General features: G+C 36.1%; 3 protein-coding genes and 1 long non-coding RNA gene across 14 annotated transcripts in view; 1 reads left to right on the top strand and 3 right to left on the bottom strand.

Annotated features, from left to right (window-relative positions):
- LOC130429353 (uncharacterized) overlaps positions 1–27589 on the top strand; it is a 75868-nt gene that overhangs the window by 9627 nt on the left and 38652 nt on the right. The gene's annotated exons all lie outside the window — the stretch shown is intronic.
- Positions 11639–23226, bottom strand: LOC130429355 (60 kDa lysophospholipase-like). 7 transcript variants are annotated; one of them, XM_056757863.1, is made up of 7 exons: positions 23149–23226; positions 16682–16811; positions 16397–16492; positions 16113–16273; positions 12478–12561; positions 12167–12329; positions 11639–11832 (listed from the first exon to the last, which is right to left on the bottom strand). In XM_056757863.1, exons 2-7 carry the CDS (start codon positions 16802–16804, stop codon positions 11815–11817), a joined length of 645 nt encoding a protein of 214 aa, XP_056613841.1. In that variant the 5' UTR covers positions 16805–16811; positions 23149–23226; the 3' UTR covers positions 11639–11814. The 7 variants fall into 7 exon arrangements, with proteins under 7 accessions (XP_056613841.1, XP_056613838.1, XP_056613840.1 ...); XM_056757860.1 differs by lacking the exon at positions 23149–23226 and adding an exon at positions 18397–18929; XM_056757862.1 differs by lacking the exon at positions 23149–23226 and adding an exon at positions 18529–18925.
- Positions 13126–15599, bottom strand: LOC130429363 (uncharacterized). 2 transcript variants are annotated; one of them, XR_008907581.1, is made up of 4 exons: positions 15148–15599; positions 14024–14093; positions 13753–13848; positions 13126–13548 (listed from the first exon to the last, which is right to left on the bottom strand). It is a non-coding gene; the product is annotated as an uncharacterized LOC130429363 (long non-coding RNA). The 2 variants fall into 2 exon arrangements; XR_008907580.1 differs by having other exon boundaries at positions 13129–13548; positions 14024–15589.
- On the bottom strand, positions 20375–27541 carry LOC130429358 (L-asparaginase-like). Of its 4 annotated transcripts, none has more exons than XM_056757882.1 (8): positions 26451–27541; positions 26210–26304; positions 22563–22696; positions 22254–22349; positions 21995–22143; positions 21450–21533; positions 20896–21058; positions 20375–20567 (listed from the first exon to the last, which is right to left on the bottom strand). In XM_056757882.1, exons 3-8 carry the CDS (start codon positions 22680–22682, stop codon positions 20526–20528), a joined length of 654 nt encoding a protein of 217 aa, XP_056613860.1. In that variant the 5' UTR covers positions 22683–22696; positions 26210–26304; positions 26451–27541; the 3' UTR covers positions 20375–20525. The 4 variants fall into 4 exon arrangements, with proteins under 4 accessions (XP_056613860.1, XP_056613859.1, XP_056613861.1 ...); XM_056757881.1 differs by having other exon boundaries at positions 26210–26577; positions 26650–27541; XM_056757883.1 differs by lacking the exons at positions 26210–26304; positions 26451–27541 and adding an exon at positions 23181–23293.

Raw genomic sequence — 27589 nt, 5'->3', positions numbered from 1 at the left:
TGTTTGCTTTGAAGTCCTTCGGGTCACTGGGTTCCATCATCTCACTTGAACAGATTTTGACAAAAAAATGCATAAAAAAAAGTCTGCACCCACTCCAAACTCTATAACCATAAGAGTTAGGCCACAATCCTTGTGAACTGTTGCCCTCTAGCCAGTGCTTCAAATGGAGTACAAGAACATTTAGGGTCAAAAGTATATATATTTTTCCCACAGATAATGTCATAATCTATTCAAATCTCTTGTAGCGTGTCTGTCAGCACATCTCACATGGATATGACATTAAAATGCTCAGAGAATGTATTTGCTACCATTTTACTGAACCTTATTTCGGTAAACGCTAGTTAATAGAGTTTCAACATCAGAAAAATATTAGTCAATGCACAGGTTTTAAACGACGCGTGTTTGTCTGCATAAGAATTGGGTCAAACCATTTCTGTAAACCTGGGGGGTTGCCTGGCGCTCATAGGCAACATGCTTCAACCATTAAAGATCCTCCTGTTTATTTGTCCTTTTATTGTGTAGTTATTTATTAGTGAAAGTTATATTTCTTAAGATACAAAGCCAATTTTTCACATAAGTAAACATTCTGACTGTAAAACCATTTATCACACTTTAGTTTTCTTATATTAAAAAACACTAAAATTTGTTTAATAAAAAGTTTACAGATAGTGGTTCTCCAAATTTATGATACATACCTGTTTTGATGAAAAATGTAAACTTATAAATGTGGAGTTTAATTTACAACTATGGCCAGTAGGGTGCAACTAAAATACTCCACAGGGCCTTATTAGGAAAACATCCCATTTTAGACGCAGACCTTTCAAACTCAATGTTCTTTATGGGTTCCAAAATCAAATCACAGTGGTTACTAAAGAGATAAGATACTGACTCAGGGTTTTGCTGTATACAGCCCATTTAAGGTCAGCATTTCAACTCCAATCTTGAAGGAGTTGAAATGTACACTGTACACTGCAAATTCACTAGTCAAAATTGTTGTGTTAGAATAGTTTAGAGTAAATAGTTAGGTTTTTGGTGTTGGTTCTTACAGAAAGAACTCTGTACCAGTGACAAATCATAATATTGTAGGGGTAACATCACTGGGTTGAGGATATCACAGGAGTAGAGAAGAGCGTTTAAGGTTACCTTTCCTACAGAACATGTCTATACCTTCTTATTTTATTAAACAAACTAAATAGCATTATGGTCTTTATCTTATTTATACGGCGGCATGTCATTTCAGTCTCTACGTTTACAATTCTCCTTTGTTCTCCGTATCGAGTTCCAGTCCGATGCGTGCGCACACACAGACACGTGCGCTCCGCTCAAACACAGGTAAGCACACTCCGACCAGTGGACAGAGAGCGTGTGTCCGACAATATTTCGAGTCACACGCCGGAAAAGCAAGCAGATAAAAATATTTGCGTTTTAAAACGCTCCCAGGGTGGTGAAAAAGTAAAGGAAGGACGCACGCCCTGCCCCTGACAAGCAGCAACAGTCCAGTCACCACTGGATGACAGGTTTTCGTCCATCTTGGCTTCGTTCCATTCGGACCGCGGGACATAATGAACCATTTACATCATCAGACAATTTTTGTAGTTTAAATTGAGCAGCGCGTCTACATACATGAGCTGTACACATCACACGCACTCAGGGAAATTTATGTTAACTATATTTGGCCGATATCTTTAATATCTTCATTTAGTGCCAAACGCATTTCATTTTAACCCTTTCTGCTCCGTAAATGCTGCACACGCGTCGGATATAGAGACCTGCAGACACCAAGATCAGGTAAATTAATGGACACTTTTACTGTAACTGTAAACGAAATGCAGCAGTAATGAAGTATGTTAGGCTGTCAGTCAGTTTACTGTTTGCTATATAAGTTTGTTGCATTATAAACTATAACGTCTTGTATCTACATTTACCATTAATAATATCAATAGCATTGATAATAAGCATGTTAAGAGCATTTCATAATGAATCATGTTTTAATAAATTATTTTCAGTTGTGACATTTAGTTGTCAGTAGTTTTATTAAAATAGTCCACTAGGACTTCGCTTTAGCACGAGTGGCTACAAATTGTGGGTATCTGAATAAAAAATAAATGGCCTGATAAAACGTTTTATCAGAAAGAAAGAAAGAAAGAAAGAAAGAAAGAAAGAAAGAAAAAGAAGAAAGCCCATACACTATATACAGTCGTGGCCAAAAGTTTTGAGAATGACATAAATATTAGTTTTCCAAAAGTTTGCTGCTAAACTGCTTTTAGATCTTTGTTTCAGTTGTTTCTGTTATGTACTGAAATATAATTACAAGCACTTCGTACGTTTCAAAGGCTTTTATCGACAATTACATGTCATTTATGCAAAGAGTCAGTATTTGCAGTGTTGGCCCTTCTTTTTCAGGACCTCTGCAATTCGACTGGGCCTGCTCTCAATCAACTTCTGGGCCAAATCTGGGCCAAAAAACAAAAATAGTCCCATGCGTGACAGTTCTTCAATTGTGAAAAAGTGAAAAAAAAATGTGAAAGTGACTAATTTGTCAGTTATGGTGACCCATATCCGAGATATACCTCTGCTTTTAACCCATCCAGAGAGTAGTGAACACACGCACAGCAAGTGGTGAACACAAATACACCCAGCTATCGCTGCAGCGCCCGGGGAGCAAGTAGGGGTTAGGTGCCTTGCCCAAGGGCACCTCAGTTGTTACCCGCCTGACCTTCTGGTCACGAGTCCAACCCTCTGACCATTAGGCCACGACTGCCCCCGTTGCGTTGTTGCGTTGGATGCCGCTCCCAGTAAATTAATCCACAGGCAAGAAAAAAGAAGAGGAAAAAATAATCGAAGTACTTATCAGTAGGTCGTCGCAGTCCTTTTCTGATAAGACATGGAAAGCAGGTAACAAAAATCCAGTTTAAGGCAAAAATAGTTCCAATGTCCCCAAAGGTGAAAAAGTGGAATCCACTGGATTTTTGGCCCCTCAAAAACAAGTTATTCCCCAGCTCATGTTCCTCAGAGACGCGCCATTTGATCCAGAGCTGATGCTAACCAAAACATGCCACGTCACCAAACAAAAAGAACTCTCCCCAAAATGGCCGCCTTACCCTCTTATTGGCAGGCCCGATATAATAAAAGTCCTTGGCAGCCAACAAAAGCCTTCATACTTTTTTCTTACCCACAATGCCAAAAAGAATGTTTAAACGCCAACATATCTTTGTCAATGAAAATAATTAACAAACATTTTATTTTTGGGAGACATTCATACATAATTAATCTTTCACATCTTTACCCATTGTAAATTACTCTCCTGCAGACTTTGCTGGGACAGCGTCACATACTTTCTGCAGAAGATCAATCTGTCCCTGATGGTTTTTTGGGAGAGAAGTGGCTTCTTTGCTGCCCTTCTTGACACCAGGCCATCTTCCGATTACTGAAATGATCTCCGCAGGTCCTTTAATGACAGCAATGAAATGCAGTGGAAAGGTTTTTTGGGGATTAAGTTAATTTTCATTGCAAAGAAGGACTATGCAATTCATCTGATCACTCTTCATAACATTCTTGAGTATATGCAAATTGCTATTATAAAAACTTAAGCAGCAACTTTTCCAATTTCCAATATTTATGTAATTCTCAAAACTTTTGGCCACGATTGTACACATATTTGTGAAAAACGAAAGAATTTATTGAATTTCTGCTTACTGGATCATTTCTATGGACTATTCCACTGGGTGTAAATTCAAAGGGAATTATTTTAACCGCAGGAGATCTATAACTGTAAAATGCATACAAGACACTGCAGTCTATTCAGTACGTGTACAGTACAGAACTTGTGTGCATTTTGAAGGAATCAGTCTTTGCTGTTTTTGTGGCTTTGATTATGTTTTTGGGGTGTTTACTGGCGAGCAGGTGTGCACGCTACCTTCTCTTCTATTGTTTCGCCTAAAACTGATAGCACATCAAAAGTTTCAATCGTAATTTTAATATGCTCCTGGACCGTATCTCTATCTTTTAACTGTAAGGAATAAAGTTTACGTCTCCGTGCTAGCTTGTTTGTCCATGTTTTCTTCTGAAACTGATCCGACGTTTTTTTTCCAGACGACAAATGGGATCTTCAGGCTCTCCGATTAAATAATATAGAATTAAATAAGTTAAATAGAGCAGAGATGGTTGTGTTGACATTACAATGGTAGACAATGCTCGATCCTATAAGTAATTTGCCCACTTACTCGCATCTTCTTTTGCAGCATTTTCTAAACCATTCACTAAGGCCCATACTCCATCTCTCAACAATGCCATCTGACATTGCACTCTCCATGTAGGATAATTCGATCCATTTAAGGGAACCATCGCCACTTTTTTAGATTCAGAGATCATTTTTCTTCGAGTTTTCAATATCTTCAAAACATTCCTGTTGTAGCTTCTCCGTCGCATTCTGGGGCCATAACCTGTTGTATTTTTATAAAAACGCTAGACTTTTTCTTAATGCCAAAACAAGTTAGCCGTTTTACTTGAGAAATTTGTACATAAAAAACAGTTGTCCTATCACAGTTCGCCTCCTTTAAAGACCACGTTCCCAGCGATCCAATTTTTCAACCTTTAGTTATTGAGTAATGTTGCTGATAGAGTGTAAATAAAAGCTGCAAAATGATAAAGCTTTCCTGTAGCTCAGTGGCAACGTTGTGGGTTAGAACTCAGGGGATTGCAAATACTTATGTAAAATGTATAGGATAAAGCAATGTAAGTCGCTTTGGATAAAAGCGTCTGCCAAATGCATAAATGTAAATGATGAAGCTCAAAGTTCAGTAACAGAATTCGCTTTTCAAGGACTACAGAGAACGGCTGGATCGGACTACAGCCTTCTACTTCCCGGATACGTGATGTCACTTTTCCAAGATCAGATCATTTCGGAGGGAGGGACTATACAGTATTGTTCAAAATAATAGCAGTACAATGTGACTAACCAGAATAATCATGGTTTTTAGTATATTTTTTATTGCAACGTGGCAAACAAGTTACCAGTAGGTTCAGTAGATTCTCAGAAAACAAACAAGACCCAGCATTCATGATATGCACGCTCTTAAGGCTGTGCAATTGGGCAATTAGTTGAAAGGGGTGTGTTCAAAAAAATAGCAGTGTCTACCTTTGACTGTACAAACTCAAAACTATTTTGTACAAACATTTTTTTCTTCTGGGATTTAGCAATCCTGTGAATCACTTAACTAATATTTAGTTTTATGACCACAGTTTTTTAAAACTGCTTGACATCTGTGTGGCATGGAGTCAACCAACTTGTGGCACCTCTCAGCTGTTATTCCACTCCATGATTCTTTAACAACATTCCACAATTCATTCACATTTCTTGGTTTTGCTTCAGAAACAGCATTTTTGATATCACCTCACAAGTTCTCAATTGGATTAAGGTCTGGAGATTGGGCTGGGCACTCCATAACATTAATTTTGTTGGTTTGGAACCAAGACTTTGCCCGTTTACTAGTGTGTTTTGGGTCATTGTCTTGTTGAAACAACCATTTCAAGGGCATGTCCTCTTCAGCATAGGGCAACATGACCTCTTCAAGTATTTTAACATATGCAAACTGATCCATGATCCCTGGTATGTGATAAATAGGCCCAACACCATAGTAGGAGAAACATGCCCATATCATGATGCTTGCACCTCCATGCTTCACTGTCTTCACTGTGTACTGTGGCTTGAATTCAGAGTTTGGGGGTCGTCTCACAAACTGCCTGTGGCCCTTGGACCCAAAAAGAACAATTTTACTCTCATCAGTCCACAAAATGTTCCTCCATTTCTCTTTAGGCCAGTTGATGTGTTCTTTGGCAAATTGTAACCTCTTCTGCACATGCCTTTTTTTTAACAGAGGGACTTTGCGGGGGATTCTTGAAAATAGATTAGCTTCACACAGACGTCCTCTAACTGTCACAGTACTTACAGGTAACTCCAGACTGTCTTTGATCATCATTGAGGTGATCATTGGCTGAGCCTTTGCCATTCTGGTTATTCTTCTATCCATTTTGATGGTTGTCTTCCGTTTTCTTCCACGTCTCTCTGATTTTGCTCTCCATTTTAAGGCACTGGAGATCATTTTAGCTGAACAGCCTATCATTTTTTGCACCTCTTTATAGGTTTTCTCATCTCCAATCAACTTTTTAATCAAAGTACGCTGTTCTTCTGAACAATGTCTTGAACGACCCATTTTCCTCAGCTTTCAAATGCATGTTCAACAAGTGTTGGCTTCATCCTTAAATAGGGGCCACCTGATTCACACCTGTTTCTTCAAAAAATGGATGACCTCAGTGATTGAATGCCACACTGCTATTTTTTTGAACACACCCCTTTCAACTAATTCAACTAATTGCCCAATTGCACAGCCTTAAGAGCGTGCATATCATGAATGCTGGGTCTCATTTGTTTTCTGAGAATCTACTGAACCTACTGGTAACTTGTTTGCCACGTAGCAATAAAAAATATACTAAAAACCTTGATTATTCTGGTTAGTCACATTGTACTGCTATTATTTTGAACAATACTGTATATAGCCCGGAAGAAGTCTGGTCGTTTAGTGAGAAGAGGGACAGCGGTGAACAATAGACTTGAAATATGTAAAACATAAAGCATTTTTTTATTAGAAACATGAACATCCACTGTTTAAAACCCCAAAAACATAATCAAAGCCACAAAAACAGCAAAGACTGATTCCTTCAAAATGCACACAAGTTCTGTACTGTACACGTACTGAATAGACTGCAGTGTCTTGTATGCATTTTACAGTTATAGAGCTCCTGCGGTTAAAAGGATTCCCTTTGAATCAACACCCAGTGGAATATGCCATAGAAATGATCCAGTAAGCAGTAATTCCATCAATTCTTTCATTTTTCACTAATATATGATTATGAGAAACAACAAGCATTTTTCACACATCGCACATATTTCCTAAAATATACGCATATTTATGAGCCACAAACGGTTGTGTTTCAAGTGTCACTCGACAGAGCAGTGCAGAAGAGAGATTAACCACAACTGCAATCCTGGTCTATATCAGGGCTTGACATGAACTTAAAAGACTATAGTTGTCGCACAGTCATGCATGCGGCTGTTCGCCTCCAAGATAAAGCCATGATCTCCAAGCTATTGAAGTATGGAGCCATGCCACTTGTAGGAATGACTTTCTCATTGAACAATATTACATATAGAAAATATTTGTAGAATGTAAAACAAAGCATTTAAAGAATGTAACCTTTTCTCAAATGGATGCTTTATGACGAAAGACTACGTGCTGTGTAGCAAAATATTGTTTGTGTTTGATAAAGATGTTCAGAGCTTCCCTTTCTCTCACTAATGTGACTTCATAATGCTATAGGTCAGCTCCTTTGAAATGACTCCTGTGGATGTGGACTAGGGAGGATGTGAGGGTGCTGCTCTGCGCATGGTTCTTCTGTTGATGCTTGTTTCTTTACGTTTCTGCTGTTTCCCTGGTTGCTTGTTTAAAAAGAAAGAAATTATGTTTAGTTTTTTGTTGTAAAACATGAATACATATTAAGCCCTTAAAAAAGAAAGTAATAAATAACCTGATACTGGGATGGCTTACAAAACTTTAACATTGCTTTGATCAATTTCAAATTTCACATATTACTTCACTACTTTAAAGTTCATTTGTGCTTAAATCAATACAAAACAGTATTTCTACTATCACATTCAAGTGATTTAATCTAAAAGTAATTTAAGATATACAGTATGAACAGAAACCTACCTGCATATTTTGTGCACATAAAACAGACGGCTTGGTTTGAACCCATTTCATTTCTGGATTTAGCAAACACTGACGGGGCTTAAAACTGTGACCAGGCTTGAGAAACAGGCTCCATCACCCACCGATTCAATGCTTGACTTGTCTAAAGGATCATAAATCCTAAAAGATTATTCTGGCTCTAACACAGAACAGCAAAGAGTTTAACCATGCAGAGATTATATGGTTGTCTGTGCAGCATCGCATATCTTAGTATTCTATTTAACTATGAAATCATTAGTCTGTGAACAATTTCTCAAATCTACAATTTATTAAAACTCTTTCTATGAAAAATCACACACCCACACAAAAAAAGGCCATAACTTCGCCATCACAGAACATTACCATTCCATTATATTTGTGTCAGAGTGCAGAATCAGAATAGAAAGAATATGTCAATATCATTTCCTACAGCAAATTTGAATATTGTGAACATATGTAATCACATATTTTCATTATCTTTTTAAAGCAATGACATTAGATCGCAAAGCAGCACCCTCAAAGAAACTGGAGGTGTTTAGGAGATGTCATGTACTAACAGACAAACAGACTGTTAATGTGGGCACATTTTAAAAGCTCCCGTGCTATGCCACTGGACACACATTTCGATGTGACAGTTTCTTGAACGTTAAACATCAAACTATTGTTGAAAAAGGAGCATGAGTTCAAATTGCTACATTCAAGTTCAAGTTGAGCTTTATTGTCATTCCACTACATGTTGGACATATAGCAGGACGAGATGTCGTGCCTCACAGGACTACGGTGCTACATAAATACAGATATACAACACGAAGTAAAACAGTATAAACCTATACACAACTGGCCTACTGTCAGCTTTGACTATACATATGCTATATATAAAAGTGGTTATATATACATAAACTAACAAATAAAAATAAAATATAAAATACAAACTGTACATCTGTGCAAATGGCTTCAAATACTGTACATGTGCAAAGAGAGAGAGACATTCAAGCAGCTGGCTGGGGAACAGTGTAAGGTGGTTTGTGGTGCATGAGCCAGTAAGCATACCTACAGTACAGTCATATATTACAATCAGTTTTTTGTGGGATTTGGAAACACAATGGTGTGTGAAAGTGTCTAGTGCATGCAGAGGAGAGTGTGTTGCTACAGGTGGCTTGTGCAGGCCCGCTCACCTGAATTGCACAGAAATAAAAGTTAACGGTTTTTCCTGAGATGTGGTAAGGTGTATGTGGGGGGGGGGGTTGTTAGGGGTTTCAGGGAGGGGCGGTGTGATGTGAGTTCAGGGCTCTCACAGCCTGGGGGAAAAAGCTGTTGTACATTGACTTCATATCCCCTAACATTCATTGATTCACAATACATGATGGTATATGTAACATCCTACAGTAAGGTAACAAGAGGAGAGATCCTTAAACTGTATATGAAATACAGTAAAATAAAGTTGAAGCTGAAGGGTAATGATGAAGGTGTAGAGTAATCAATGAAGAACAGTATTATTTAAACACTATTCTTCACCAAATTTATAAGAATTATCATGAGCTTTGATCACAATTATAAGCAATATATTCTCCACCACCCACTGTAAGGGAAACAAAGATCAGCCCAAATTGGGATGAATTCAGTTGAATATGATCAATTATACTTATCTGGATAAAAGTTCATGATGTGGGGAAATCACTTAGCATTTTGAGCAGGTAGCAAGAATCTGCATGTTTACAGACTTCAGATTATAAACATGAACTACAAATAACATCACGTGTGAAATAAAACAGGACTTTACTAGCTTGACTAGACACTTACTAATCGAACATACACACACACACATACAGTTTAGCATTGGAAGAAGTTTGAAAGTGAAGCAATGAGAAGAACAGAGCATTGATTTTTGGTATATGATATTCAGAAGATCAATATTTACAGGGATGGTTTACCTAAATGTTAAAATACTGTCATCATTATAATTACCCTCATGTGATTGCAATCCCATACGCCACAGTTCCCATTCACTTGACATGTAACAAAAATCGCAGTGTCAGCATTTGTGATACTGTAGGACAGTGGTACTCAAACTTTGGTGCTTGTACCGCTGTGGTAGCCTACTTTAAGAGACCCCTGGTGATAGTACGTGACATGACAGGTAATTAAAAACTATTTGTTTCGTTGTTTAAATAAAATGTTAAGTGGTAAATACACGAAGTATTAATACAGCTGTATTAATTATTGTTAATTTATCATTGGACTATCAAGGACGAGCAGATGCCCTGGATTTCTGCAGATGGGGAAAGATTATAAAGCATAAAAATCTCATCACATGGATCTCAAATAAAGACAAATACAACATCCTGACTTACAAAGATATGTTCTAGGTAATTTCTTTTGTAGTTGTATGGCACTTTTGCTATATATACTTCAAATCAATGGCTTTAATGGAGCAGTTCACCCAAAAAGAAAATTCTGTCATCATGTACTCACCCTCGAGTTGTTTAAAGCCTGTATACATAATATTTGGAAGACTACTTGTAACCAAAAAGTTGTGGGCCACCATTTACTACCGTAGGAAGAATTACAATAAATTTCCCTCAGATCTGTTTGCTTTTCTTCATTCTTCAAAATATTTTATTTTGTGTTCAACAGAGCAAAGAAATGAATACAGATTTGAAACAATTCAAGCGTGAGGAAATGAAGACAAAATTATTTTTTTCCCTAAACGGTCCCTTTAACACAACAAATTTACATGTAACGTTTTCAGCTACATCTACTGATTCTTTTGCCGTCGTTGTGAAAATCTGTGAGTTTGTGGTGGAGAATTTGTCGTATGAATTTGTCATACGATTGATGAAGTTGTGGAAACAGCCACTTTCAGCAACATGAAGAAAGACCCCAAAGCCAACTACGAATTCCTTCCTGATGTGGTCACAGTCTGTCCAAAAGGACTATTTGTTCGCTAAAGTCAGACAAAATCGTATAATCATTCTCATCCATTGCAAGTTAAAAGATTTTAAAGTCCAGTGTATGACATTTAGCGGCATCTAGGGGTGAGTTTGCGACTTGCAATTTGCGACTCATTCAACTGTTTTTCAGTTAAAGAAATAAATGAAGAGATAACAAAAGTAGTTTGATTATTAACAAGTTCGTCTTTAAGACGTATTTAGGTTTAAATGTGTAATGTTGTATTAACGTAACCCTCTTAACATACAGGAACAGTTGGAGATTGGAAGAACTCTGACTGTAGCGTTGAATGAAGGATTTGACCGCGTCTACCCGGAAGTTAGAAGGGCCTTCCTCTTAACTTCATCTGGGACATTAGTTACACCACTTAATAATAATGCATTTTGCTTCAAAATCTAAGATACACATTTGAGCTCTTCTCTGCATATACAGGTTAAAGTATAAATAAATATGAATCTGTATATTATAATGGCCTTCCATATTCATAGCAATAACATGCACTTTTCCACTTCTTGCATATTTGCCTGGTTTTATATTGATCATGAGAAGGATTCATGTTGATCTATTTTCTCTCAATTTTAGACATTAACAAGCATATACGATACAATCCCATTTCATGTGAATCTAGTTTAGTCAGAGCTCAGACATCGCTCGACAAGAATACAAGGTGCTCGGTGAAAAACTCCTCACACACAAAGGAATGGTGTTACCATGTTTAAGACAGTTTGAGGGATTTTGAAATAAGGGATGACGACATTTCTTTGTTGATTTGTCATTACCTTGCTGATGTCTGGTAAGTATATATCTTACAAAGTCGTTTTTTAAGTGCATAATGAGTCTTGCAGTAGTCGACAGTAAGCAATACAACTATGAAGTATAAAACGATGATGAAGTGCAAGACAAAATTATATTCAATGTTAGTTTATTAAAACACATTTATAACGCTGATAAAACACAAATCTTATTGACAAAAGAACACAAAAGAAAAAAGAACAGAACAGAACTATTTACATGTTTATATACAGTACAGGGCAGAGAGTCTGCAGAAGGGGAAAGATTAAAGCGAGACTCTTCTCCTCCTTTACACGGGCACAGAGGACTGCAAGAGAAAGGAAAAGTGTGAATGAGTTAAGAAAAGTTCACAACAAAATGAAACAAAATGCCTTTCATCATTTACACATCCTTAGAACTTTCTTGAACACAAGAAAATTGAACACAAACAGTTTAATATATATATATTTTTTGCACGAAGTAACATATACATAACAAACTGCCGAGGCTCTGCAGTATTTATCACATAAGAAAAGAATACAGTTGTAATTATCAGAGAAAAAAGATTGAACAGCTTCTTTATTTGTACTATAGAAAATAGCATGAAGATCATTTTAAATGTCCACTTCTAATATTGTTCAATAAGAAAGTTTTTTTTATACCAATGGCGTGGTTCTGTAGTCCACTAGTTTGGAGATCATGGTTTTGTCCCCCAAATGAACAGCCGCCTCCATTGCTGTCCACCCATTGTAGTCAGTGGTGTCCATGTCCACCCCTGACAGAAACCAGGCATGAAGTAGCGCATGATCTCTCTTTCGTACTGTTCTGTAGAGGGACAGTTGAAACAAAACCATTTATGACTCATAGATATGTATGTGTTATAGAAAATGTGTGCAATTTGGGGAAAAATGCTTGTTGCTTATATACATATGTAAGTGAAAAAAATGAAAGAATTGACAAAATTACTGCTTACTGGATCATTTCAATGGCAATTCTCACTGGGTGTAGTTTCAAAGTGAACCCTCTCAACCGCAGAAGCTTGATAACTCTAAAATGCCTACAAGACACAGCAGTCTACACTGTAAAACCGGATAAGTTAATATAACTCAAAAAAATTGTTGAAACTGATTACATCGAAAATTTTAAGTGATACTAACTAAATTTTATAAGTTAAAGAAACATAATTTTTTTAAGTAAATGGTACTAGATAATTGTAAGTTATATTAACTAAATTGTATAAGTTAAAGAAACATAATTTTTTTAAGTAAATGGTACTAGGTAATTTTAACGGGCACTTACTTACTATTACAAGTTAATTTAACACTATTAGTTAAGTAATTTTATAAGGTGTTTATGGGTTCACATTACCTATTAAAATTAATTAAAGATAACTTAAATGTTTATGTTACAATACAATTTATTTTACCATCATAAAAACATTTTAGTTTTTATTTTACCTTCATAAAATGATTTTAGTTTTAATATCTCAGTAACAAATTACTCACTTTATTCATTTTTGTACCTTTTTAGATTTACATTATCAAGTAATTAAATTGCTAACTATAACACATTCAGAAAGAAAAATAACGGTTAACAGACAATTTAAATGCGAGTTACTCTTTTATTAAGTAATCACAAAGCATCAACATCAAAACATGTCTGTCAAATGGAAATACTTCTATACAGTGCAAGGCCCTTGAGAAATGGGCTGAGATAACAATCACTTTTAGAAGTGGACAATATGGATATCTGGATATCACCCAGCTCTGCGCCTTAGCTTCCCATCCTCCAGACCCATCAGGACTTTCTGGGTGAAGTTAAATGTGTTCACCAGTTCTTTTGGGTAACTTAGGTCCATGGCGTAAGTTAGCCCAAAAAGCATGGCAAATGCATCAGCCAATGTGGAAAAATCAATAACCATGGTACCCTCAAGTACAACTGCAATCTTCTCTGGGCAGAAGAACGTGGCATCTGATGAATTGCCACTAATGGAGAGGAGACCAAGTGGTACTGCATCAATGTCTGGTTCATCAGATTGCTCAACCTGAAGACAAGAACAGAGAACTGTTACTCTAAACTTCCAAAGGATGATTGCTAATAAGTGACATATATTTACATCTATTTCAAACCATTCTATCCCATACAGTAACTACAATTCTAATTAATATATTAAAAACATGGAACTAGAACCAGGATGACATCTGAATGGTAAGGGAGATTATTGGTAATCAAACAGTGCAACGCTTACATCCCACGTCTTGAGAAAGTTGGAGTCGTCCTCTTGTAGATAGGTGGGGAGAGCACGGAGGACGGCAGCTTGTCGTACATGGACGTCCACGTTTTCCTTCAGAGAGAGAATTAGAGACTGGAGTTTGAGAATCTTGATTTAACATGGAATAAAATCTGCACAGCAACACAATACTATGCATCTACCTCTCAAATGTCTGTAAGTACAACCAAAATATTTAAAAACCCACTGCAGTTTCTTTATCAGGCATCAAGAAGTGTAACCAACTGACCTGGAGGTCATATATCCTGAAGAGCTGACTCAGTACTTCAGACACTTTCCCTGTGCGAGCAGCTTTCTTTCTGAACAAGCTCAGAGAGATTGAGAACTTAGTTAGGTTGTAATATTTGCCAAAATACTAGGAAAAATATGTGAATACACACAATGCTAAATCAGTTATGTAACTTATTAGGCATTATGCTCAGTCAAACAAACCTTTAAATATTTTTTTTAAACTGCACAATTTGCTTTTTGAAATGTCAAATTTTAAGCAAGAACAAAAATGTCTCCGCTAAATAACACAAGCTACTGGTGTGGCTTGGGCAATAAATACCTTTCCTTACAAAAATTTTTTACAACACATGGAACAAAGTGCATCAAATTATTGTCAAACCTCTATGAAAACCACTAGTTGTCTATTCATGCGTGCCAATTCACAGCCCGCCATTTTGAGGTCGTTAAAATGTGTTGCCCGAAAACGATTTAATGTGAAAACCGATGCTGATGCAAAAAGACAGACTTTGATATATTTTTAAACACGAAATACAATTCAATCCATTTTACCTTTAGTGAGGCAGGATAAAATGTCTCGAGACATTCTTACTCAAATGCATAAAATACATTAACTGCTAAGACACTAAAACTTTGCAGCAGGAACTTAAAATTTGCTTTTTGAAATGTCAAATTTTAAGCAAGAACAAAAATGTCTCTGCTAAATAACACAAGCTACTGGTGTGGCTTGGCCAAACTATTTAAATAGAATTTATAAATACCTTTCCTTACAATTTTTTTTCCAACACATGGAACACAGTGCATCAAATTATTGTCAAACCTCTATGAAAACCACTAACGTTAGTTGTCTATTCATGCGTGCCAATTCACAGCCCGCCATTTTGAGGTCATTAAAATGTGTTGCCCGAAAATGTTTTAATGTGAAAACCGATGCATTAACGGATGCAAAAAGACAGACTTTGATAGATTTATATATTTTTAAACACGAAATACAATTCAATCCATTTTACTTTTAGTGAGGCAGGATAAAATGTCTCGAGACATTGTTACTCGCTTTGAAAATGCATAAATTACATTAACTGCTAAGACACTAAAACTTTGCAGAAAATAAAACCAGGAACTTACCAGATTAGCGTGCCCAAAAAGAAGAGGAATAAAATGGATGGCAGCACAACGAAGAAAATCTTGTCACCAGCTGGTTCAGAAAATTGCATGGCACTTTTCTCATCAAAGGTCCTCACAGACAACACCGCAGCAAATTCCCGATCGAAAAAGATCTCCTCCTATGCTATTTTTATAAAATAAGATCGAGTTATTCACGTGTTGCAAACTTAGATTTATCAAATTGTCATCAGAAGCGAGTCAGGGAAGCAACAAAAACATGGCGTGTTTTCGCGAACTTGCAACTGCTACTAGAGGGAGGAGCACGTACGCACGTGGGTGACGTCAGACGGGAGTATAGTAAAACTATTTGAGTGCACTGACAAAAACAAATTAAAGCATTTGAGTGCTGTACACTTAGAACTTCACTTTCGTTTTAATTACACAGAAAATTAAAGGCGAATGAACGTTTTTATTTTTTTGAGTAATTACAACCCATTTTATTTATCTAAGTTTTACTGTTTGGTTTTACAGTGTATACGTGATAAATCCAGGAGCATGTCATAGAAGAACTATTTTTAGTAGTTTAACTTTTTATCTCCATGCACCTGTTCAGGTTGCCAGTCCATCACAGTTACATATAAGGTCAATTGAGCATCTCTATTTGAACATGGCAATAAATGAATGAATGGCTAGTGAATGTCAATTTAGCTATACAAAAAAACTTCTTGGGCTGGTTTCCCAGATAGGGGTTATTTTAAACCGGGACTATAGGCCTTAGGTAATTTAGGACATTAAGGTAGTTTTTAAAAACATGACTTGTGTGCTTTTTAAAACAAAACAACTCCACTGATGTATTTTAACATATGTCAGTGCAATTTTAGTTTAGACAGCTCTTACATTTTTTTTAAGTCTAGACTTAAACCCTGTCCGGGAAACCACCCCATTGAGTTCACAGCCTGTTTAAATTCCAAAAAGGCTTTTTTTACCTGTTCTTAATAGCCAAGTGGAATGGCCGTTGTCCAAAGCTGTTGGTGAATTCAGGTGAAGCCCCTTTTCCCAGCAGGAACATTGCCATGTCCAAGTTGCCCAATTCACAGGCTGTATGGAGAGGTGTATGTCCATTATAGTCTCCTGAATTGACATCCACCTTCAAACGATTGTCAGAAATGTAGAAGAAAAGGCAAAATTTTGCCAATTACACATTTCACTATTTGCTGTGTTGGTTCAGATATATTCTCACATGAAAAATTGTAACAATGAGTTAGATCACGTGTTCTAGGAGGACTAGAAGAGAGTTGAAATCATTGTTCTTCACAGCATTAGACGCAAACGAGGGAAGGGTTTTTTCAATCAATATATGCTTCCCCTGGGAAATAGATGTTTTAATCAAATTAACAGACGACCAAAGCATTGATATAACTCTCAAAAATGAATTCACAAACTAGACTTAAATGTGTAAGGCTGCGTCTAAAAACAATACAAATTGAATTGTATAGTGAATATATAAAAAATGTGAACGTAAAGCACATCTGACACGGCTCACAACTAAACATACCTGCTGGCTTCTGATATCAAGCCAGTTGAGTTGCATCACTTCCTCCAACATGTGCAGGGGTGGTCCATCACACAACACAACACTCTTATGGAGGTCTATCTTTAAAGCACCTGGTGTCTGCATTATAAAACTGTGAAGTGGACAGAAAAGAAGAATACACTCAACAAACAAAAACACAAATTTGAATGAAAGTAATATTCCCTTTAAATTCACTCTAAAAACGTTTCAAGCCCGAGTGATGATCGGGGGCCAGTTGTATAGCTAAAAAGTCTCAACAACTATTCTCACGGACTAGCAATTAGTTAGGACTAATCGGTCTTGTGTTTCATATTTCAATGAGACCAATTTGCATTTTTATGTAACTGACTTGAAGTTATGACCAGTCTTGAAGAAAAAAACAGACGACTAGTCAAGCAGATTATGCAACTGGCACCTGATCAGATGTCTATGTTCTGTAGCCTTCAACTTTTCTTCAGCCGAGACCTATGACGCCCCAGTGGATAACTGCAGTATTACACATTCACACATCTAAAAGGTTTACGGAACATTTTTGGCATTCGTTTTTAGGGATGGTTATAAAATGTTCATCTAATATGTGTAATGGGGTAAAAGATATAGGGACTACAAATGAGATGAACTACAAATCCCACAGGTCAGATTATTATAAAAGGAAGTCCAATTTTAGGGACTTCCTCTTTGAAGCACCATGTGGTGTGGGTACTTAAGGCTGTGTAAGAGCTGATGATAAAATCATTGATTAACAGAACTGAATTGGTGAGTGCCCCATCAGAAAATGTTGTTTGTTGCTTCAAAGAATAAAGCAGACCTATTTTAGAGCATCAATGGTAATTTTAGTCCAATCCTTTTTGCTATTGCGAGTTTGCTTGGTTTTAATATTTATATCTGCCTCTTGTTTTAGTGCCTGTTTGGATCAGCATACTTTGGGTGCCTCAGAGATTTAAGCATGTAAATGCAGGTATTAATCCGTACTAAATTCGTGGATTAAGTTTAAACGTTTGATAGTTTAATTTGTTTTATACTTGATTGTAAATGCTTTTAATTATAGTAACTTTTTATATGGCAATTATACTTTGTGTTTCTTCTTTTGCAGAGAATGCATGATTGCCGTTTACTTTTACTTTTCTTGTTTTCTTTACCAGAAATTATGATGGCTTAATGGGTATCTTGGTATGATCCAAATGTTAAACCGGGTCCTTTATGGCAACGTGATTTGAGTTATTTTTGTATCTTTACTTTCTTACTTTGTTTGTTTTGTTTTGTTTGTTTGTTTTCTATCCATTGTGGACCCACGAACTGTGGGGTTCTCGCTTGTGTATGCCATGTGAATTACTCCGCCAAGGTGAAGGTATATAGGTGTTGTGATTTTGATTTTGGGTGATTACCGTTGTCTGGAATTTGAAGTGAACCTTTGCTTTCTCTTGTGATGTAGTGTGAGTGTGCACTTATTGGTGGAGTATTCTCTATGTGATATAACTGGTGGGCCCCATGCTCTGTAGGTGTTCAAAAGTGTCTTGTCGTTTTTGTTTAACTCGGGCAAAGAAACTATTACATTTATCCTTGAGTTATTCTTATTATTGTTGAATAAATACATTTGTGCAGAGAAACAGACTGTGGTTTGTGCTTTGTTGAGTACTCCTAATCCCTAATTAGATGTTGGGGTTACATATGTATATATGTGACGGAACGGACCACACCTGCTCCAGGCGGGCTTCGAACCGGGTCGGTTCTGCATGGGAGTCACGCGAACTAGCGAGGAGGCTAACGACCGCAGCCTCTAGCGTCTGTCGCTAGAGAGTCGTTGAGGCAGATGAGTGAGGTTTACATACTTGCTCAGCACTTCACCGGCTTGACTCTGTTACATTCACCCCTCTAAACCTCACTCCAAATCCGGGTCACGGCACCAATGTGACGGTCTTCTTTTGCGTGGATGGAATCACACTGAGAGCAGGTGGATGGTCACTCAAGATCTCTTTATTGGAATCTGGGACAAACACGACCAAAAGCTGGTTAAAGGACAGCGCATCAACGTTGCATAAAGTCAACAGCGAGAGATGTGAAACTCTGCTGAATATACATAACATATAGTGGATAAAACATACATTAAAGAAATAAAATATAAAATCACTTTCTCTGTTCTCATCAAATCACATAAATGCAGAGAAATTATAAACTTAAGTAACGATCTTTTACATATTTTGTATAAGTGAGATATTAAGAGAGAAAACGCAACTGCCAGAGATGTGAAACTCTGCTGGTGTTGACGTAGCTCCGCCCTTAATATCACGCATGCTAATGCAGGTTACGCAACAGCCAACGTCGAGTTTTCCCAATTAATGCATGAATTTAACAACATTATTTAAACTCTGTTACATATATATATATATATATATACAGTGTATATTGTAGTGATAAATTGTCCTGCATTTTTTTAAGTTCTTTCTTCAGTTTTGGATGAGAACATGTTGGTTTGGAGTCAGACCGTTTCATTTAATGAATGCAAAATCTCACAGTGAAATTAACAAATGTATAAGATATATTACATCTTTATCCAATCCTTGATCATTGAAGTATAGTAATATGTCCAATCCCGTCAGCTGTAAAGCAAAGTTTAACTCTTCATAATAAACCGTTTCATATCAACCCAAAGCAATTTTGTGTGAATGCAATGGAAAAATAAAAAATAAATGGTTTCTTTTTCAATATGACAAGAACAACAATGGTAGTAAATATTCAGTTTTAAACTTTCCAGCACATGTTTAGCTGTTTATATCCTATGCATAATTTTAATGGACACTTCTTTTACTTTATTATCAATAAAAAACTATCCACTGTTCGCCAAGCTTTACGTCAATTCACGTCTCCAAACACTGAAGTCCAAAAGAAATGAGCATGACGAATTCTATGTGAGGGGACCTGCGGTGTATGTAGATAGAAATAGCTCATTCTAAGACAATAATAACATAAAGCTTCTGTCTGGTCTAGCACCTATGGGTTTTTTGTCTCTGTCCTCAGTTTGTGTCGGGCACATGGCTTTGTTGTGACAGCTCGCCATGTGTCTGGAGTCCGTGTTGAACCCGCCCCTCTTGTTACCTTGTTAATTCTTTCAGTACAGTTTCCATGTTTCACCTGGGGTTTCTGATTTTCAGCTCTTTTCTTTGGCTGTTCCTCGTTATCTCACTGTTTGAATTCCCTTATAAACCCGTGTTTCTCTTGTCCTGTGTCAGTCCGTTTTGGTTTAATCACCTTATGGTTGTCCGTGTTGTATCATGGCCTTCCATATTTATAGCAATAAAAAGCCCTTTTCCACGTCTTGCATATTGCCTGGTTTTATTTTGATCATGAGAAGGATTCTTGTTGATCTATTAACTCCCATCTTATTAACAAGCATACGATAAAAAACCATTTCATGTCAATCAAGTTTAGTCAGAACTCAATATAAAAGGTGCTCTGTGAAAAATACCAAACACATCGTTTCCAAAGAATAGTTTGAGGGATTTTGAAATAAGGGATGATGACATGTCTTTGTTGATTTTTCATTACCTTGCTGACGTCTGGTAAGTTTATAACTTACAAAGTCTTTTTTTACAAGCATAATGACTCCTGCTGTAGTCGACAGTAAGCAATAAAACTATGAAGTATAAAACGATGATGAGAATGCAAGACAAAATGATATTGCATGTTAGTTTATAAAGTTTATTCAAACACATTTATAACGCAGATAAAACACCAATCTTATTGACAAAAGAACACAAAAAGAAAAAGAACAGAACTATTTACAAGTTTATCTACAGTACAGGGTAGAGAGTCTGCAGAAGGGGAAAGATTAAAGCGAGACTCTTCTCCTCCTGTACACGGGCACAGAGGACTGCAAGAGAAAGGAAAAGTGTGCATGAGTTAAGAAAAAGTTCACAACAAAATGAAACAAAATGTCTTTCCTCATTTACACATCCTTATAACTTTCTTTCTTTAATTAAACACAAACAGTTTTAAAATATAAATATTTTGCACAAAGTAACATATACATAACAAACTGCCGAGGCTCTGCAGTAATTATCACATAAGAAAAGAATACAGTTGTAATTATCAGAGAAAAAAGATTGAACAGCTTCTTTATTTGTACTATAGAAAATAGCATGAAGATCATTTTATAATGTCCACTTCTAATATTGTTCAATAAGAAAGTTTTTTTATACCAGTGGCGTGCTTCTGTAGTGCACTAGCTTGGTTATCATGGTGTTTTCCCCCAAGCGAACAGCCTCCTTCATTGCTGTCCACCCATTGTAGTCAGAGGTGTCCATGTCCACCCCTGAGAGAAACCAGGCATGCAGTAGCGCATGATCTCTCTTTCGTACTGTTCTGTAGAGGGACAGTTGAAACAAAACCATTTGTGGCATAAAGATATGTTAAATAATATATTTTAGAAAATGTGTGTAATCTAAGAAAAAATGCTTCTTGTTTCCTATATACAGTTATATGTGGATCTAAAAAGTCTACACACTTTTGTTAAAATTGCTGTTTTTTTGTCATGTAAAAAAGGAAATCAAGAAGAATCATGTCGGAACATGTTCCACCTTAACTGTAAAATTGCAACCTATATATTTAAGTGAATAACAAAAAGAATCATTTAAATGAAAATAATGTTTTTGCAATAACCAGGTTTTAACCTTGCAATCTGATCAAGGGTGTGTAGACTTTTTAGATCCACTCTATTAGTAAAAATGAAAGAATTGACTAAATTAGTGCTTACTGGATCAATTCCACGCCAATTCTCACTGGGTGTAGTTTAACAGTGAACCCTTTCCACCTCAGGAGCTCGATAACTAGAAAATTCCTACAAGACACAGCAGTCTATATGCTAAAAATATGGGAGCAGTTCATACTAGAAGAACTATTTGAGCAATTTAAAGATTTATTTCCATACACACTTTCAGGTTGCCAGTCCATCACAGTTACATGTATGTGCAACTGAGCATCTCTAATTCAACATGTGAAATTGTGATAAGCCACCTTTGAAAACTGTTTTTGAAATTGACAATGAACAGTTGAATAGTTTTTGTTCATGAAGAGATGGAAACACCCCCATTCAATAGGTCTGGTGTTACGCCTGATGCTTGTCAAGAAACTGAACTATTAATTTGGCCTGAAACTATGGGATTCTTCCAAGGTAAGATGGGGCAACATAAATGAATGAATGGCTCTTTAGTAGTTGAATATCAATGCAGCTTAACAAACAAATCATTGGAGCTCATTGAGTTCACAGCCTGATTAAATTACATAAATGCTTGAGATTACCTGTTCTTAATGGCCAAGTGTAATGGGCAATGTTTAGAGCGGTTCACTGCACCATTGTCCAGTAGGAACATAACCATTTCTCCATTTCCCAACTGACAGGCTGTATGGAGAGGTGTATATCCCATATAGTCTTCAGAATTGACATCCACCTTCAAGTGATTATCAAAAATGAAAAAGATTTTCCAATTATGAATTTCACTGTTTGCTGTGTTGGTTACAGCATATTTTTACATAAACATTGTAACAGTTAGTTGATTACATGTTCTAGGAGGACTTGAAGATCGATGAAATGATTGTTCTCCACAGCACGAGAGGCAAGGGAACTAAGAGTCTTTGCCATCAATTGTAACTTCCCCTAAGAAATATTTGAAAAAGATTTAATAAAAAAATAACTGTCGATCACAGTGCTGATCTAACTCTCAAAAATGTATTTGTAAACTGAAATTAAAATGTGAAAATCTGCGTCGAAAAAACTACAAATTTAATTGTAAAGTGTAGGGCAGACTATATAAAAAATGTGCATGTACAGCACTGACAGAGCTCACAATTACTGTACAACTAAACATACCGGCTGGGTTCTTTCATGAAGCCAGTTGAGTTTCATCACTTCTTCCAGAATATTCAGGAACTTCTCGTTGTGGATCACCAATCTACTGAGGTCTATCTCCAAATAATCTGGTGTCTGCATGATAAATCTGTGACCTGCACACAAAAGGAGCATACACTCAACAAACCAAAAGAAATGTGAATAAAAGATGTCTTCCCTTAAAATTTACTCCATAAACCTTTCAAGCCCAGATCAGATTTCCCCTTTTCTTCAGCCGAGACCTATGACGCCTCCCAGTGGATAACTGCGATATTACACATTCACACGTCTAACAGTTCACGGAACATTTTTTACATACGTTTCTAGGGATGGTTATAAAATGTTCATCTAATATGTATATATATACAGTGTATATTGTAGTGATAAATTGTCCTGCATTTTTAAAGTTCTTTCTTCAGTTTTGGATGAATACAGCCCCTCGTACTGCACGACCAATTTACCATCGTAATGCAGCCAGAATCGTGATCGTACACGGAAAGCTTCAAGGCGGTTTACGATCTGTGTGAGGTAAACTATTACATACCAAAAGCTACCAGATGAAACAAACCTTAAAAGTTGTGTCTGGAAATATCTGCTAACCTGCTTCAAATTGAACAAGAACAGAAGCTGATGAATGTTTACAGTTCGTGCGGTTGTTGCCTGGGTAACCTGCCTCTCAACGTATCCGCCTTTTCTTCACAACAAGATATCGCGATAACAGCGGCTTCTTCTTTTAGAGATTTATGGTGGTTTGCAAACAGATATTTGGTGCATTCCCTTCACATACTGGGCTGGAGTGTGGAACGGTGATGGATAGCTAAACGGAGAGTATAAGATTGCTTCATCTTGTTAAAAACACATCTTTATGACGCGATTGGAAATGAGATCGCAAATATTGTTATTAGAGGTGAACATATTATGGATAGAAAATGTAACAATTTTCCTATTAGAAAGTGTCTCATCCAAAATGTTTGTTTCTGTCCAAATGCACTTGTGAAACGGAAGCCCATTTTTTCACATCTCTTTTATTGAGAAAATATGGTGAGAATGTAATAGTTTCGTATTGCCCAATAAGGTAAAGGAAATTAATTTTAAGACATTGCACAGATATTATCCATGTAATGCTTTCATTAATAAGTTTAATAAGGACGTCTGACCATTAAGTTAATTTTAAACTTAAACCAGAAACACTTACACATTTCTTCTGCAGTGGTAGTTTTCACAAGATTTTTGAAAGTGTTTATGCTGATTTTTGATTTCATAAGTTCATTGTCAAAGATAATCCTATGATTATTGTCTTGGACTTCAACACTGGCTCTTCTCGACAAAACACTGAAATAAATGATACTTCTTGTGAAATTTCACCTGTATAAAGCTAAGAAAATATCTATGACACCCCCTTTTAGCTTTTTATTTTTGCTTACATTTCAAGCTTTGAGTCACTTGCCACAAACACTTAATACAAGAAAGGTTTTAGAAATATCTGCTCTAATAATAGAAATACATGATAGATTGTGTTCTTGTATTATCTGGAAAATGTCCAATGTATACTGTGTCTAACAACATTGTTTGATTTTTTTTTCTTTTGATTATGTATATTGATGTAGGAGGATGTGTTATTGACATAAAGCCAGTTGACTTTCAGCACTTTGTCCAGCCTTTCCAGGAACTCCTTTTCACGGACCACAGTTCTACTGAGGTTTATCTTCACAGTGTAAATCATCTAATGTTAGTGACTGCATTATAAAAACTGTGACGTGGACAGAAAACAAGCATACACTCAACAAACAACACATTGTGAATTAAAGATGTCTTCCCTTGACATTCATTGCATAAACTTTTCAAGCCCGGATGATCAGATCAGATGTACGTTTTTTGGAATGGTTTTAACACTTACATCTTCAAATATATATTGTTGTCATATAATGTCCTGCGTTGTCACAAACATTTCTCTTTTTGTCATTTTCAGTAGTTTTGGATGAATACAGCACACAACCAATTGTTTATCGTAATGTAACCTGCATTGTGAACAGAAAGCTCACGTTCTGTGTGACGTAAACTATAGCTTGGCTGTAAAAACAAATATCTTAACCTAACTTACCTCATGAAATATACCTTTAATCCAGTTCAGAAACATGTCTTATAAACATGATGCAAACTGTTGTCGTGTCAGAAATTACTGCTAAACAGCTGCGAATTTAGGAAGAACAGAAGCCAATGAATGTATTTTTGATGTCGTTGTTGCTTTTATTAATGCCATATCGTGAATACAAAGAGAAACATTCACATTATATAAGCCGGAGTCTGATTACTTGGAGCAAAAAAGAGAGAGAAAAATAAAATAAATAATAAAAGAATAGGGTTAATCAACAATAGCATATTTGTTCGTAATTTTAAAAGCTCTGATTGCTTTTCTAGTTGTACAATTTTGTGAAATATTAAAATAAACAATCATTTCATTTCAGGAATGTTAAAATTTCCCTGTAAAATTAACGATTGTTTAGATATATTTCATCTTTATCCAAACCTTGATCATTAAAGTACAGCAATATGTCAAATCCCGTCAGCTGTAAAGCAATGTTTAACTCTTCATAATAAAACGTTCCACATTAACCCAAAACATTTTGTGTGAATGCCATGGAAAACTATATGGTTTCTTATTCAATATGACAAAAACAACAAGAGTAGTGAATATTCAGTTTAAAACTTTCCAGCACATGTTTAGCTGTATACATCCAATGCACTATTTTAATGGACACTTCTTTTACTTTATTATCAATAAAAAAGTATCCACTGTTCGCCAAGCTTTACGTCAATTCACGTCTCCAAACACTGAAGTCCAAAAGAAACGAGCATGACGAATTCCATGTGAGGGGACAGTAGTGTATGTAGATAGATTAAGCTCATTCTAAGACGATAAAAACATAACGCTTCATTATGTAAGGTCTTTACAAACCTCTTAAGACATACTGTAGTTATGTATATTATATTGCATTCCGGTCAATAGATCCTCCACAATCTACACACTGGACATTTAAATGAGATTGCTTATCCTTTTTAATGCAAAAGACATAAATGTTACAAAGATGCAGCTGTTTTTCAGTTAAAGGAATAAATGAAGAGATAACAAAAGTAGTTTGTGTATTTACAAGTTCGACTTTAAATTCTATTCAAGTGTAAATGTGTGATGTTGTGTTAACGTAACTTTCACAACATACTGTGTTACTGGAACTGTTAGAGATTGGAAGAACTCATTGACCGTCATTCACAATGAAGGATTTGACATGTGTCTTTGTTGATTTGTCATTACCTTGCTGATGTCTGGTAAGTTTATAACTTACAAAGTCTTTTTTTTAAGTGCAAAATGACTCCTGCTGTAGTCGACAGTAAGCAATAAAACTATGAAGTATAAAACAATGATGAGAATGATATCGCACAATGACATCGCATGTTAGTTTATAAAGTTTATTGAAACACATATATAAAGGTAACAAAAAAAATGTATTTTTTAGTATATGAAAAAAGAACAGAAAAAAGAACAGAACTATTTACATGTTTATCTACAGTACAGGGCAGAGAGTCTGCAGAAGGGAAAAGATCACAGTGAGTGCAAAAGAAACATTTCTCACCTTGATCATCTCTTCTTAAGTCAGGATCAGGATGTTGTATTTGTCTTTATTTGAGATCCATCCTTTGATGTGATCAAACCAACATCCACCGACCGCTACAAACCAAACAGAACATAATTTATACTGCTTGTGTTTTAGTTTGCGTACGCTTTCACCCCATAGTATTCATTTATTTGCCCAGATTTGTGTTGAAATGACATTTTACATATGAAAGGTTATTGGTTTAGTAATGTTTTCTCACTCCATCCTGTGAAAAACTTTTCCAGCATCTCGTCTAAGTTCTTGGAAGAATCCAGGGTCTTCATGTTTTTGGAAAAATGAATATAGGACACCATGACATCCTTCGGGTTTCTTATAATGTAGATGATCTTAAATGAAGAAAAGGAAGTAAATCATGAAAGACATTTCATTGGTGAATTATATCTGTAACGCATACACACTTTTCATTTTTGTTGCAGTCCATTAGGCACCAAGTGCTCATGTAAATGGGAGGAGATGAGTCTCGGGGATGGACGTGCGTTGTAATCTTTCCCCTTTTGGAGAAGCTCCAGCCAGGTCATCTGCTCGTACGTGGTTTCGCCTTCTTTTCCCAACAAACCATTCTCATACATAAAGTCATGATTCTCTGGCTCCATATTGTTCCCGAAAGAGCGTAATACAGGCAAACATAACATACATTTGGGACAGAACTACTCTTTAAAGAAAGTATGGATCACATAGAAATTAAAATATAGTCGTCATTAAGTTGCAATGCAAGAATGTTTTATTAGGACTAAAGTTGAACATTTTTAAAAGTATGCAAAAGAGATTTGCGAGTGGGACTAAAGCAAGTTTAAAATGACTGTTTTTGTGGAAAAAGGAAAGTGTGAGATTTGGATGCACTGTTCCTTCTAAACACACTTATTGTCTGAAATTTTATCGATTCAGTCAAATTAGATTTTTGCTAGAAGTAAAACGAAACAGAACATTTAGAGATTGCTACATCAAACAACATTTTAAAGACATTTTCCTTTTGCCTGCTTTTTCTTGCGTTCTTTGGTTTATTTTGTAAGGACAACTACTAAGAGTCACTTTTGCTTGTGAAACAAGTAAATGATAGACTTACCAGATTTCGGGAAGGTAATGAGAAAGACGTCATCATCCCTTATTTCAAAATCCCTCAAACTGTCCACATATTCTACCGAATTGATATGAAAGCCTTTCAAAGGTAAAACCATTTTTTTGTATGTGAAGAGTTTATCACCAAGCACCTTGTATTCTTCTTGTGCCATTTCTGTGAGTACTGACTAAACCAGATCAATGGCGACTCATGAAGAAAAATAGAGTTACCATTACCTATTATCTACTGGCTAAACTTCGGACATCGTAGAGTTAAAAATT

Source organism: Triplophysa dalaica, chromosome 10 (genome assembly GCF_015846415.1).
Source record: "Triplophysa dalaica isolate WHDGS20190420 chromosome 10, ASM1584641v1, whole genome shotgun sequence".
NCBI lineage: Eukaryota > Metazoa > Chordata > Actinopteri > Cypriniformes > Nemacheilidae > Triplophysa > Triplophysa dalaica.
Note: the sequence above shows the minus strand (reverse complement) of the source record. Positions and strands in the feature narration are given on the sequence as shown.